The sequence below is a fragment of the Sesamum indicum genome, unplaced genomic scaffold, assembly GCF_000512975.1.
Source record: "Sesamum indicum cultivar Zhongzhi No. 13 unplaced genomic scaffold, S_indicum_v1.0 scaffold00213, whole genome shotgun sequence".
In the NCBI taxonomy this organism is placed as follows: Eukaryota; Viridiplantae; Streptophyta; class Magnoliopsida; order Lamiales; family Pedaliaceae; genus Sesamum; species Sesamum indicum.
The window spans coordinates 11,270-26,423 of record NW_011628107.1 but is presented as its reverse complement, the minus strand read 5'-3'; the positions used below and the strand labels follow the sequence as shown (position 1 = coordinate 26,423).

The 15,154-nt window shown below is 41.9% G+C and overlaps 2 protein-coding genes across 2 annotated transcripts; both read right to left on the bottom strand.

Moving 5' to 3' along the window:
* Positions 1-6,951: 6,951 nt before the first annotated feature.
* On the bottom strand, positions 6,952-8,687 carry LOC105179797. Its single transcript, XM_011103431.1, has 2 exons — positions 8,001-8,687; positions 6,952-7,725 (listed from the first exon to the last, which is right to left on the bottom strand). Exons 1-2 carry the CDS (start codon positions 8,685-8,687, stop codon positions 6,952-6,954), a joined length of 1,461 nt encoding a protein of 486 aa, XP_011101733.1.
* Positions 8,688-9,290: 603 nt separating this feature from the next.
* LOC105179796 lies at positions 9,291-11,515 on the bottom strand. Its single transcript, XM_011103429.1, has 3 exons — positions 10,859-11,515; positions 10,533-10,780; positions 9,291-10,446 (listed from the first exon to the last, which is right to left on the bottom strand). Exons 1-3 carry the CDS (start codon positions 11,513-11,515, stop codon positions 9,291-9,293), a joined length of 2,061 nt encoding a protein of 686 aa, XP_011101731.1.
* Positions 11,516-15,154: the final 3,639 nt, after the last annotated feature.

Sequence of the window (15,154 nt, the reverse complement as noted above, 5' to 3'; positions counted from 1 at the left end):
CATCAATTTGTTGTTTCAATTAATGTTTCAATTTGGTGTTTTCATAACGTCAATTCTAAATCACCTAGTGGTCCTACACATGCACCACCACCTATGCTTGGCCATCCTCAGGTTTTGTATCTAATAACAAGTAAGCATTTTTCAAGTGGTTATGTATCATATGCAATTTCTATTTTGTATCTAACCCTTTAGCATTTACATGTTCTTTTTGTGCCTTATTCAAGTCGACCAACCATTATGAAGGATGGTAAACAATGTCACATTGTCAAACTTGAACACTGCAATGCAATCTGAACAACTCAAGGATAAGGGGAAGAGAAAGAAGTAGACAAAACAGGGCACTTGTTTTTGTGTAGGATGTGAATTTTTATCATGACTAGCCAACATGAATATGTTGCCTTTTTGTAAAGCGAGAAAGATACTTGTTTGATGATTTGTTTTGCCACATTACAAATGTTGTGGATTTTTTGTACATGATGTGCTCTGTTTGGACAGATGACAAATTAAGAAACGTGTGAATGTTAACAACTTTTGTATAAATTATAATTCTAAATATCAATTAAGTTGGCACTTTTGATTGAATTGCAACTCTTTTTTGCTTCTTTTTTTGTTTCTGTCAGAGATAAAGAGAATATATGGGGGAAAAATTGCAATTTTGGTCCCACTAGATAGATACTGTTTAATTTTGGTCCCACACATTACGGCTCAGCAATTTTGATCTCCCAGAAAGAAAAACTTTTGCACTTTTAGTCCTAACCCTGTTTAAACTGTTATGTGAGGGATGAAAACCCACTTTTGAAAGGTCAAAGGTGGTTTTTCATGGTTTGAAACTCACTAGACTTTTTGAAGGGAATTATATCCTATTATGTCACAATTTGAATGCATCTCACGATAAAATGACAAGTTTTTCCACTAAATTTTGCAAAAAGATGAGCTGCCCAGTTATGAAAGATAAAAAAAAATGTCTCTGCAATAAAATAAGCTGCACACTTGTGATAAATAAAAAAAATAAGGGTAAATTACATCAACAGTCCCTTAAGTTTGACATAATTATAAATACATTTCTATTAAATCAAAAATTATATTTACCCTCCTTGAGGTTTGTCCCATCTAACATTTAACTCCACCGATAGGTTTTCGGTGAATTTATCACATATTATACCCAAAATATCCCTAATAAAATGTTTGACTATTATTTGACCAATTTTGAGACAAAAATGCCCTTTGGACCAAATTGTAATATTTTAAAATATTAAGGGAGTTAAATGTTATGATCTTACATATTTTTTACTTAAATGTAATATTTTATTTTTTCTTTGCTAACGTAGCTGTTTTTTGTCCATTGCAGGGATTATCTTATATATTAGGGTGAAGTAAATCCACACCTTTTGAGATTTAGTATAATTGCAAATACGTCCTTGTTAGGTAGGAAATTACATTATCCTCCTTGAGGTTTGTAAAACATTAAAATGCTTGCAAAAAAAAAATCTGCAATACAACGACACCCTTCATTTATCTGGCAAAATAATAAATAAATTTTTAAAAAAGACTAAAAATTCCTTAAACAAAACTTCATTACACTAGAAAAAAAAAAGGCGGAATTTGGGGGCGGGTTTAGGAACAATTTTTTTTTCTTTTGTATCTGGAATGGTTTTCAAGATACCAAACTAATTGGGAGCGGTTTTTGGAACGATTTTGGGACGGTTGGACATCCATCCTTATAAATGGTGTTACAAATACTTAGGAATAGTTCATGCAAGACCATTCCTATTTGGGACGGGCTCCGTAACATTATATGAAAAATATGCAATGGATCTAGTTCCCATAATTAAGAAAGCATATGCAATGATATAGAGTGTTGAGAAACAAAAGCAGGTGGACATGGAACTAACTGATACCATTGAAAATACAACGGTATGTGCAAGGAGGAGCCAAATTTGACAGGAAGAAATATGTTGCTAACAAAAGAACACAATGTTGCACGCATTGTGATAAAACAGGCTATAATAGGGACACATGTTTTAAGCTACATGGACAAGAGAAAACGATATGCAAGATCAGTCAGAGAATTTGCAGCAGAAGTTGGACCTAAGAAGGGTGCTCCAGTATGATAATAAGGAGGATATGTTACAGGAGTTAATCAGATTAATGAAGAGCAATATGCAGGTTGCCTCTTGGATTGTAGATATGAGGGCAACCTATCACATGTGTGCTACCACTTGCATTCTTGATAATCTTTCACCTTTGCTTCACCCTACCTTAGTTCATTTGCCTGACAGTACTACTCAATCACTCACACAGACTGTGCACTCAATGTCGTGTTGTTAGTACCTTCCTTTAAAGTTTAATTTATTATCAGTTCCTAAGCTTTGTTCATCCTCATCTATAGAAGTGTTGTTTTGTTCATCTCATTGCACTTTTCATAATCAGAAGACTAAAAGGGCTCTAGCTGTAGGAACACAATTGGGCAATTTTGTATTTCTTAGACAAATCTTCATTCGGTTCCACTATCATTGATTCATACATCAAGCTAAAAAAATACTTGCTTTACATCTCAAATTTGTAACAGAATGTTATGGCACAGAAGGTTGGGATATCCATTCTGATCCGGCTCGAATTCAGCGATCCCTATATACGAACTCGTCACAGATAGCTAACTCCTCCAAGATCAGATTTTGGGTTTCCAGAGAATAAGACAAGAACAATGAGCTCGTTGGGCACGTCCCCAACAATGACCCTCCTACGCTCAAGTTAGGTTGATCGAGAGAAGAGTAAGCGATCACAAAGTTCGATCTCAATAAATGCAGAACAGTTACCTTTAATTACGGTGTTTCAGGTCTATTTATAGAGCACAGCTGGATATTGTTGATTGGGCCACGTGGCCTTATCCTACTGGCTCGCGTCCAGATCGGACGACTGTGATTGTCCGGGTCTTCAAGGCTGTTATTCGGATCGGGTCGGGTCCTCTACGACCCGCCCAACAGAAGAGGCGCGGATCCTCTAGAGAAAGGACATTAATACCCTTAATGAAGAGTGTTTTTGTCATTTCCTAGCATATTGCAGCAGATACCCATCATTACTCCCTCACTTATTCAAAGTGCAATTTATTGCTTTTGAAGAAGTAGAACGGTTGCATCCATCGATCTCGCACTTCTGACGAACACGTGGCATCATCCGGTGACCTTGTCTGTGGCGCGCTTCCCCAAAAAAGTGAACCTATAAATACACCATTCATTCAAACATTTCCCCCCCCCCCACACATAAGCTTTAGCGACCAGTGCTTATAACTTCGAGTTCGCGTTCGATCTTCAGCTTCCAGAGCCATCCTGTTCTAAGGTACGATGTCTTCCAGCTTTAGTTCAAATTCTGGTTCGAGCTCTGGCTCCGGGTCGTCTGCGACCCCTTCTAGGTCTGCTCATGGTTCCTTTTCTACCTCTCCAAAAAGGAACAAAAAGTTCTAGATTTCCAAAACTCTTGATAAACAAGCTGGGCCTTCTACCCTTGAAATATTCCAAGATAGGCTCGCTAGGAATCCTTGGGAAGCTGTAGTCAGTAGTGTCAGAACCCCTATTCGCAAGATTAGGGAAAAATATTACATACCCCCTAAGTACGAGATTATCATTCGTAGGGCTTTCGATCGCATGCACCATCCTCCCCCTGGTTTCTGTGCCTTTTCTATCTAACATCTCGACGCCGAGTTGAGGTTCCCTTTAGCTCCTCTTCTATCCGCAATTTTGAATAAACTAGAGATATGCCCTATGCAGATTTCTCCCAACTCTATTACTCATATTGTTCTTTTTGTCGTAATAATGCAATATTTGGGTGTTGAACCCAGTTTTGATAACTTCTGGAGTTTATACTCTTTCACCTCTTCCAAACGATCAGGTGATAGGGGTTTCTTCTACCTTTCTGCCAAGCCTGATTGTAGATATCTGGGTACTTTAAAATCGAACGCAGAGGCCTGGTTAGAATTGTTCGACCACCAACCCGTATTTGGCCTTTTAAAATGGAATGGAGTAAATATAAACCTGTTCCCAAGACAAGTGGAGGGGGGCTGGAGGGCGATCAAATAAATAGTTTAACCTCTTATAAGTACGACCCCAAGAAGCTTCTCACTGAGAAGGTTTTGCGACTGTCTGGGCTCTCCAACGCCCCTCCACGTCGAAGAGTCATTAGGTGATCTCTTTTTCTCGTACGACGCATTACCTTATCATTCTGTTTGAGTTCGCTTACATACCTCTGTTTTGCAGATAGTATAATCATGAGCTCTCGTTACACTCTACGGCTGAAGGCGGCCGAAAATAAGTTGAAGGCCATGGGAAACAGGTCGCACCTCCTGCAGATCCCCCTTCGAGCTCACCTATACAAGCCCCTTCGCGAGCCCCTGTGCCTGCAAACCCTACTGACCATCATCCTATTCAGGTCAACAGCGAGGAGACGCCCCCTCTTCCTCTGCATGGATACAACTCTTCTGACTTAGAACTGAATCTCGACGATCTGAGCGGCGATCAGGGGGGTGTACTTGAGAAGCACGACCGCGATAGTGGAGAAAAGAAAAAACGGAAGTGGGCTTCGCACAAGCACGGGCATGGGGATGAGGCAAGAGATAAAGAGCCAACAGGACCTTCTGGGTCTTCGAAACCCTCAAAGTCCCATCGATCCAAATCATTGAGCAGGATGGCCAAGGAAGCTGCAGTTAAGGCCGAACAGGCAGATAAACGCGAAAGGTTTCCGCAGTTAGAACAACTTGCCTCTTGCTGGGAAGAGACCAAGGAGGCATTGAGAGGCGATCAGCCCCATCCGTCTGAACAGAATGGAGATCGGATGGCTCCGAGGTGGAACAACTCTTCTAGTTCTATCCTTTTGTCAAAAAGCAGGAGGGGAGTCCTTCGAGCTGTACGACTCTTTCACCTCTCTCCATGATCAGAGCTCCTTAGCAGCAAACAATCCCCTCAGGGTCGAGGAATATGGGGTTCATGCTCAGCTACAGGTAGAAGGGATTTGATGAAGGCCAGGCCGGTCGCATTTCACTGGAAGAGCATCACCAGATTTTAGCGAGCTCCTGTATGGTTGTTGTCTACGACTTCTTGAAGACGGACACTTTCAAGACTGCTGTTGAGATCAAGTCTACTGACTCTTTCACCAAGGGCTATAAGACGTGTGAGGCTCAAATTAAGAAACTTGGTGGATTTCAGGAGTCTTTTAATCGCAGCCAAATGGATATCACGCTCGATGGCGACCTTCAACCCTATCCTGATGAACCCGATCTTGAGGAGGATAAGTTTGCAGCTTTGAGGGAGGGGCTAGAAGCCGACGACTGATGTGATCAGGGGCTTGGTTCAACTTTTCAATGACATACTTGTAATTGTTTTACGGCTGGGTTTGAAGGGCATGATTTTTTGATGTTGTCCTGTACATGATGCTTCATTAATGAAAGAATAGATCTTTTGACAGCTCGTGTATTGATGCCTTTTACTTCTCATCGGTCTTCCTCGGGTGCTCTTTTTTCTCAGATAGTGTGTGTTCTTGTTGAACGCCTCTTTTTCAGATAGCACTGCAGGCTGCGTCTTTTTCAGATCGCAGTTTGTTGAACGCCTCTTTTTTAGTTGGCGTGTGAAGTGCATCTTTTTCAGATTGCAGTTTGTTGAACGCCTCTTTTTCAGTTGGCGTGTGAAGTGCATCTTTTTCAGATCGCACTGCAGGCTGCGTCTTTTTCAGATTGTAGTTTGTTGAACGCCTCTTTTTCAGTTGGCGTGTGGCGTTTGGAAGAATTCGGCAATAGGTAATACCAAGCATAAGATAAGCATAATTTTTGAATCAATGTAACACGAAAAGACAAATTGGCTTCTTGGAATTTCTCAAAAGGGATTACAAAAAGGGATTACACTTTGTACAAGTCCTTTCAGATATTATCATATGTATTAATGACTGTTTCTGATACAAAAAATGCGACCTTCCTAACCTTGGATGTGAACTTTCAAACTGACTTCATTAATGCGATCTTCGTATTTTGTGGCCTTTCACAGGCTCCTTTAGGTGTCCTCAGACGGTCAATTGGCCTTTCATAGGCACCAGAAATGCGACCTCTCCGCAGTTGATGGCCTTTCACAGGCTCCTTGAGGCGTCTTCGGACGGTTGATTGGCCTTTCACAGGCACCAGAAATGCGATCCCTCCGCAGTTGATGGCTTTTCACAGGCTCCTTAAGTGCGACCTCTCCGCAGTTGATGGCCTTTCATAGGCTCCTTAAATGTGATCTCTCCGCAGTTGATGGCCTTTCACAGGCTCCATAATAAGCGCTCTCCAGCTAGTTGACGGCCTTTCACAGGCTCCATAAATGCAATCTCCCTTCACACATAGAACTTTTTCAAGATCTGGATATTCCATGGTCGCGGCAAGTTTCGTCTCTCATATCTTGCCAACTTGTACGTACCTTTTTTCCTGATCTCGATCACTTTGTATGGCCCCTCCCATGGCGGTTCCAATTTTCCAACTTGTTTGGAGGCCTCCACTTTATTTAACACGAGATCTCCCACTTGTAGTTGCCTTGGTCAAACCCTTCGATCATGATTTTTCATCATTAACCCCTTGTGGTGCAAGATTCGGGCGTATGCCGCATCTCTCTTCTCTTCGATCACTGTAAGGTCGAAATTCTACTCACCTTGGTTAGAACTAGGGTCGTAAGATGTGATCCGTTGGGACTCCTCTCCTACCTCCGTAGGAATTATAGCATCCGTCCCGTATACCAGGAAAAATGGGATCTCGCCTATAGCAGCTCGCGGAATTATGCGGTAAGCCCATAGAACTCTTGGCAGTTCGTCTACCCATGATCCTTTATTTTCTAGTTGTGTTTTCAAGTGTTGTAGGATCGTTCTGTTAGTCACCTCCGTTTGCCCATTGGCCTGCGGATTCGCGACCGCCGTGAAGTGCTGTTCGATCTTGAGCTCATTGCACTATTCTGTAATCTTTCTTCCCTGAAATTGGGTGCGATTATCAGAAATTAAAATTCTGGGTTTTCCGAACCTGCAGATGATGTTCTTCCAAATGAAGTTAATGACTTCTCTCTCGGATATCTTGGCCACGGCCTCCGCTTCGACCCACTTGGAAAAGTATTCGACCGCTACAATGATGAATTTCTTTTGAGCTTGTGCAGGGGGGAAAGGTCCCACGATGTCTATTCCCCACTGGTCGAACGGACAAGCTATTTTGATCGGCTCCATTGAGATCGCTGGTTGGTGTATCAGGGATGCATATTTCTGATAGCTTTCGCACTTCTTCACCAGGTCATTGGAATCTTTGACCAATGTGGGCAAGAAATACACCTGTCGTATGATCTTCTGAGCCAGCGATCTCGCACCTGAATGGTTCCCACAGCTCTCTTCGTGGATTTCGCGCATCACGTACAAGGCTCTCTCCTCGTCTAAGCATTTCAGGAGAGGCCCATCCAGTGTTCGCTTGTACAGTTGCCCCGACAACATAGTGAATCGTGTAGCTCGGAATTTCACTCTTTTCGCCGCAACGGGATCGGTAGGCAAGATGTTGTTCTCCAAGTATTTAATGATTTCATCCTTCCACGACTCGGCTTCGGAGACTACTTGCACCTCCATTCTGCTTGCTAGGGCTGATCGCTCACGCACCAACGCTGTTATTCTACGATCTCTAATCCCATCCATTGCGGCCCCAAATTTGGATAAGGCATCCGCTTTGTCGTTTTCTGTTCTAGGCACCTGTAAAATAGAACATTTGTTAAGTTTGCTCATTAATTTTTGTACGATCTCCTTGTAAGATGTCATCGTCCTTTCCCTAGTTTCTTACGTTCCTTCAATTTACAATGCAATTAATTGAGAATCTGTGAAAACCTCCAGGTCTTTGGAACCAGCTTCATATGCAAGTTCTAATCCCAAGATGAGTGTTTCATATTTTGCCTCATTATTGGTTACAGGAAAAGACAAGCGAGCTGCCACCTCGATCTCTACTCCCTTGGGCCCTTGAATCAATATGCCCGCTCCTCCATTGTTGGCATTGAGGAACCATCCACATGCAACATCCATTTCGAGCCCTGCTCTTCAGCAGCTAGAGGTGATTTCAGGTCGCTAGATAGCTCCGTCACAAAGTCTGCCAGCACTTGTGCTTTCTGTGCAGTCCTGGGCTGATAGTCAACGTCATACTGTCCCAATTCGACAACCCATTTGATCAATCGGCCTGAGGCCTCGAGTCGCGACATCACGTGTTTTAGGGGGTGATTTATCAATACCACCACTTTGTGCGATTGAAAGTAAGGTCGCAACTTTCGAGCCGTTACTACTAAGGCGAGCGCTAACTTTTCTATCTCTGAATACTTCGATTCAACGCCTTGGAGCATCTTGCTAACATAATATATTAGATTCTGATTACCGGCTTCTTCCCGCACCAAAACCGAACTGACTGCATTCTCCGATATGCCGAAGTACAATAACAGGGTTTCTTCTTCCTTTGGATTTGCTAGTAGGTGGGGTTTTGTCAGATACTCCTTTAACTCTTGTAGCGCTTTCTCGCATTCCTCAATCCATGCGAAGTTTTTCGATTTCCTGAAAACCTTGAAGAAAGGTAGGCTTCTATCTGCCGATCGAGAAATAAACCTGCTCAATGATGCGATCTTTCCAGTTAGCTTATGCACCTCTTTGATCGTAGTTGGTGATCGCAAGTTCATTATGGCTTAGATCTTTTTCGGGTTAGCCTCAATTCCTCGTTCGCTAACCATGTACCCCAGAAATTTTCCGCCTCCTACTCCAAAGGTGCACTTGTTTGGATTCAGTTTCATTCCGTACGACCTCATTATACTGAACGCTTGTGCGAGGTCCTCAAGGTGATCCTGCGATCTCCTGCTTTTGACCAGCATATCATCAACGTATACTTCCATTGTTTTTCCTAGTAGGTCACCAAACATCTTGTTAACCAGTCGTTGATATGTTGCGCCCGCATTCTTCAGACCGAATGGCATCATGTTGTAGTAATAGATCCCCTTGTCGGTGATGAATGAGGTCTTATCTCTGTCATCCTCGGCCATGTGGATTTGATGATACCCCTGATAGGCGTCCATCATCGAAAACATTTCGAACCCGATTATTGAGTCTACCATCATATCGATCCTCGGCAGGGGGTATGGGTCCTTTAGACAGGCTTTATTTAGATCTGTGAAATCAACACACATGCGCCATTTTTTCAAGAATTTGGGGACAAGCACCACGTTTGAAAGCCAATTCGTATACTGAATTTCAGACACATACCCGGCTTTAAGAAATATGTCGATCTCCTATCTGATGATTTCCTTCTTATCGTTCCCAAACGACCTCTTCTTCTGCTGTACAGGTCGGGCCCCCAGGTCGACGTTCAAACGATGCACAATGACCTCTGGGTCGATCCCTGTAAAATTCGAAGGATTCCAAGCGAACAAGTCCATGTTCTTTCTCAAAAAATCTATCATGGTCATCTCTCTATCCATGTTCGCCCCAATTCTGGTAGTTTTGTCGGGTTCTTCAGGCACGAGCTGCACAACCTTATATTCATCGCTGGGCTTCAAGTGTTCTGGCTCATAGGGTCGATGTTCAGCATCTTCCTTGATCTTCCTTTTCTTCTGTTCGGACTCCCCTTTTAGTGATAACTTGTAGCATTTTTTAGCCTCCTTTCGGTCGCATGACACCTCTCCAATCCCGTACTCTATGGGGAACTTCATCTTCATGTGATAAGTGGAAATGACTGCTCGGAATGAATTCAGCCTTGGTCTACCCAGGATAACGTTGTAAGCGAACGAAGTATCTACTACCAGAAATTTAACCATCAATGTTTTTCTCTTAGGCTCATCTCCCATGGACACGGGTAGCTCGATCGTTCCCAAAGAGGCTACTTCGCTCCCCCCAAAACTGACCAGCGGAGTCTTCACCGGTTCCAACCGAGCATTCTCTAGACCTATCTTGTCAACCACGCTTTTGAAGATGATGTCCGCGGAACTGCCACTGTCTACCCACACCTTGTGAACAGTGAAATTTGTTATGTCCAACCGGATGAACATTGGATCATTCATATCTCCGCTTTCTTCTGGCTTGTCTGAGCTATCAAAGGAAATGGCTTCTTCCTCTTCAACTTTTGGCACGAACTCTCTTCCTCTGCCCGAGCTCATGGTTCTAGAACATCTCTTCCTGGTCCTGCTCGAATCACCCGAACTCGAGCTCCCTGCAATGGTGTAGATCACCCCTTTGGTTGGTTCATTGTTCCCGCTGGGTGGGGCTTTTTCCGTTTTTGAAGGGCCAGGATTTCGATCCCGGCTTCTCGACCTACTCCTCATCGTCTCCTTACTAATCTTGCAGTTTGGGGGAACCCGATCCTGGAAGTATCCCTGTCTAACCAACCTCTCAATCTCGTTCGTAAGTTGGAAACATTCCTCCGTGTTGTGCCCCCTCTCGCGATGAAATCTGCAATGTTTGTTAGAAAATTTTTTAGATGGGGCATACCTGGTGTGCCTTGGCCATTTCAGAACGTCTGCATTTTCGACCTGTACGTGTGTTCGCGCTCTCTTCGTTCAGAATCCTTCATCGCGTTCACCTCTTCCTCCTCTATGCACTTCTGAGCTAAAGCCATTAACTGCTCAACATCCCTCGGAGGGTCGCGAGCGAGCGCAGATGTGAAGGGACCTTTCCTCAACCCGTGACTCGAAATACTTAAGATCATGTCAATCCTCAATTCTTGCACCTCCAACGTCTCATTATTGAACCTCCCCAAGAAGTTCTTCAAGGTCTCCTCTTCCCTCTATCGGATGTTGAACAGATAGGTTGCCGACCTCTTCTGTTTCTTTTTGCTTGCACAATGAAAATTGAACTTTTGTACCAGCTGTTCGTAAGATTCAATGCTTCCCCGGGGCAAATTTGTGAACCATTCTTGTGCCTTTCCCGTGAGCATAGTTGCGAACAATTTTGCCATGATAGGACCCGGTTGTCTGTATAAGTTTATCACCATTTCAAATGCAGGCACATGCTCCTGCGAATCCTTCATTCCGTCGTACCTCTGCAAATCAGGTACTCTAAAACCCGGTTCGACTGTTTGAACCAAAATGTCATTATTGAAAGGGGAATTCTTGTTGTGTGAGACTATCTCTCCTCGTTTCTTCAACTCATCGATTTGTTTGTTCAAGCTCTCTATCTGTCTTCCCACGCTCTCGACCTCTGCCCGCGATATCACAGGTTCTCTTCTCTTTGTTCGAATATGACTGTTGGATCCAGCTTCCGATGAAGCCGGTCGTTTACTCCGGCGTTCCTGCTCACTATGCTCCCTCGACTCTCTACGGGGCTCAGTATTTTTGAATAGTTGCCTCCTAGCAGTTTCTTTGACTACTGGGGTCGCAGTTCTTCTCTCATATTCTACAATAGCATTCCGACTCGCTTCTTCTATCATTCTTTGCAATTCATCTTTTGTTATTTGTATCGTAGGTCCTCCTTTCCTAGGCGTCTCTTCTTCCCCGGCGTTTCTCCTCGATGAACCTTCCATGATGATACTTCTTAGATGTTCCCACAGACGGCTCCGGCACGAATTCACCGATCCCTATATACGAACTCATCACAGATAGCTAACTCCTCCAAGATCAGATTTTGGGTTCCCTGAGAATAAGACAAGAACAATGAGCTCGTCGGGCACGTTCTCGACAATGACCCTTCGACGCTCAAGTTAGGTTGATCGAGAGAAAAGTAAGCGATCACATAGTTCGATCTCAATAAATGCAGAACAACTACCTTTAATTACGGCATTTCGGGTCTATTTATAGAGCACAGCTGGATACTGTTGACTGGGCCATGTGGCCTTATCCTACTGGCTCGCGTCCAGATCGGACGACTGTGATTGTCTGGGTCTTCAAGGCTGTTATTTGGATCGGGTCGGGTCCTCTGCGACCCGCCCGACAGAAGAGGCGCAGATCCTGTAGAGAAAGGACATTAATACCCTTAATGAAGGGCGTTTTTATCATTTCCTAGCATATTGTAGTAGATACCCATCACATTCATTCTTGTACTCAAGCGTGTTCCAGAAATAAAAGAAATTGGTCCTGTACACGATGTTGATTGTGTTGGGATTTTTTTTTTTTTTGTGGAAACCCATAGAATTGTAGATACATTTCTATTGCCAACATCCATTTTCATTTGCCTTGAAAAACATCTAATTCAATATTTAATGTAATGAAACAGTTTTTCAAAATCAACCTCAAATTGCAATTGGTTGAGATGAAACAACAATTTTTGTTCAAAATCATCTTCCGGTTTTGGATGGGGACTCATGGCCATTAATTTTGTCTTCATTGCTGTTTTTAATTGCTGAATTTTTAAAGCCTACATAAAGGCTTGTCTCTTCACCATTTGGTACACACCACAAACAACAAACTCACACTTTGAGTTTTCTCTCCCTCTCTCTCTTTCGGCTTCTATATTTTGTTAAAAATTTGAACTATAATGTTTTGATTACTAGCTTTTGAGTGTTTGATTGAGGTGTTCTTCGGTATAGTGCTGAAATCGAAAGAACTATAACCATCTTATCCTGGGAGAAATTACGTTGAACCCAATGCACTTCTGATACGGGGCGTATATTTTATTCAAGGCAAGCAGTAATTCTGCAATTCGGTTAAATTAACGACTTCAATTGTACTGAGAATCGTTACCATACAATTCTCGTTGCAAGTTTTCAGTTTAAATTTCTTGTCATAAATAGCATTTCTAATTGCTTTATGTTATTTGTTCCAACGTGGCTTTAATTGCTTTCGATTTCTAAATCCCATTGTAATATTTCAAAATATCGTTTCGATTGCTTGAAACCAAATATTTTTTCAATAGTCTTGAAGAAAATATACAGGTTTTGAAAAATCAAATTTTGTTGTTGGAACTATTTTGGAAAACGCTATTTTCAAACTCATTTTTTAAAATGTTACTTTTAGTTTCCTAAAATACTAAAGATGGCTAAGCCAATTTCTATTGCAATTTCGATCACACACAAGGTCGACTTGACTGGTTTACCGGACAAGTTTTTGGGCCAGTTTTTCAAACGCTGGCAACAGAGAATGAAAATTTGGTTGACGATGAAAGGACTCTTGTCAGTGATTCAGGTGACCAGACCTGAACCTACTGATACCGATCCCAAAACTGCTGAGATAGCGCAGTGGACAGAAAGGGATGAAATAAGCAGAGGAGCTATTTTGTCAACCTTGTCAAATACGCTCTTCGATGTCTATTATTTCGATTCTTACACTGCTAAGTCTCTGTGGGTTGAGTTTGTCCGAAAATATAATACTAAAGAGCAAGGGCTCGAAAAGTATTCCGTTTCCAAGTTCATGACGTATCAAATGGTTGAGGACTGATCTGTAGCTGACTCATGAGACTAATGAGATTATCAATCTTGAGCATACTCTGGCTGATCCTGAGATGAAGCTTCCCGAGAAGTTTCTGGTCATGTCCATAGTGGACAAATTTCCCAAATCTTGGGAAAATTTTGGCATGACACTCAAGCATCAGAAAGGGAGATTTTCTTTGGATGATCTTATGATTGCTATCTGCATTGAGGAAGAACATAGAAACCAAACGCACAAGATGCATGTTGAACATCAACCAAGGGCCAATCTAATAGTGGGGAAATAGAAAGTGAATAAGATTAACACGAACTCAAAAGCCATCAATAAAAGCCTCCAAAAATAAGAAACCAAAAGTAAACAAACCATGCTGGAACCTGTGGTGGGACACTGGGCCAAGCTTTGTCCTAATAAAAAAGCAAAAACTGGGCAGACAGCTGTCAATATGGTTGTGGGAGGTTGTAGCGGTGCTAGCACCTAAAGAGCAACTCGCGGGTATGTATCTGTATAACCCGAACTCCTGGCTATTTACGAACCATATGATTGGTTGATTGACACTGGAGCGAATGTGCACGTTTGTACTGATAAATCTCTCTTTGTGTCTTATCAGGTCATCAGTGGAAGGACAGTAAGCATGGGGAACTCCAGTACATCTGAAGTATTTGGGATGGAAAGCGTGGACTTGAAAGTTCCTTCAGGGCGCATTCTATCGCTAAAAAGAGTTCATCATGTACCCACTGTCAGAAGAAATATCATTAGTAGTTCTGTAATAGTTAGGGAGAGATATGAGTTGGTTTGCAAATTTAATAAAGTTGTAATTCAGCAATTTGGTATTTTTGTCGGTAAAGGCTATTTAGACGATGGCTTGTTCAAAGTTCGAGTTGATAATAATAAAATTGATATTTCTGATTCTATTATATTGAATGTGGAATCTTCTACTCTATGGCATAGTAGTTTAGTCATTTAAATCTAAATTCGATCAAACGAATGATGAATTTGAATTTAATTCCTAGTCAAAATATTGAACGAAACAATAAATGCCAAGTTTGTGTAGAAGCTAAATAAGTTAGGAAACCCTATCAGTCAATTGAAAGGAATTCGAAAATACTTGATTTAGTTCATACTGATATTTGTGAGTTCAATGGAGTTTTGACTTGGGACCACAAATGATATTTTATCACCTTTATAAATTATTGCAGTAGATACTATAATGTGTTTCTCATAAAAAATAAGAATGAAGTCTTAGATAAATTTATTTTATTTAAAAATGAAGCAGAAACCCAAACTGGTAAGAAACTTAAAAGACTAAGGTCCGATAGAGGAGGAGAGTATGAGTCGAGTAAGTTCAACGAATATTGTCAAACTTTTGGCATTGTTTATGAAGAGACTCCTCCATATTCCCCTTCGTCTAATGGAATAGTTGAACGAAAGGATAGAGTCCCTCTAAAACACAATACGAGTACTCCTTTCGAATTGTGGAAAGGTAGGAAACAAGCCTCAAATACTTTCGAGTGTGGGGGTGCCTAGAAAAAGTGCTAGTCCCATAACACAAACGAAAGAAATTGGGTCCTAAGAGGGTTGATGCTGTGTTCTTAGGCTATGTGGAGACAAGTTATACCCTAATATTTCTGGTTATTAAATAAAAAATTCCAAGCATTGAGGTCAACACAATAGTTGAATTTCGTTATGCAGTACCTTCAAATATTTCGCCTGATGATTCACTTGCCTCCACATCTATTTCTGAACATGTGGAAAAGATGTCAAATGTAGGGGTTAGCCCTAGTAGTTCTAATCAGACTCAT

What these genes read in the sequence shown, in the direction of transcription:
- LOC105179797 (XM_011103431.1), bottom strand. Translation starts at nt 8,687, where the DNA reads ATGAACTTGCGATCACCAACTACGATCAAAGAGGTGCATAAGCTAACT. An exon ending in TGCCAACAATGGAGGAGCGG is followed by an intron (nt 7,726 to 8,000) that starts GCATATTGATTC and finishes TCTATTTTACAG; the next exon opens with GTGCCTAGAACAGAAAACGA.
- LOC105179796 (XM_011103429.1), bottom strand. Translation starts at nt 11,515, where the DNA reads ATGGAAGGTTCATCGAGGAGAAACGCCGGGGAAGAAGAGACGCCTAGG. An exon ending in TTGAATCTTACGAACAGCTG is followed by an intron (nt 10,781 to 10,858) that starts GTACAAAAGTTC and finishes AACATCCGATAG; the next exon opens with AGGGAAGAGGAGACCTTGAA. An exon ending in CGAAGAGAGCGCGAACACAC is followed by an intron (nt 10,447 to 10,532) that starts GTACAGGTCGAA and finishes CAAACATTGCAG; the next exon opens with ATTTCATCGCGAGAGGGGGC.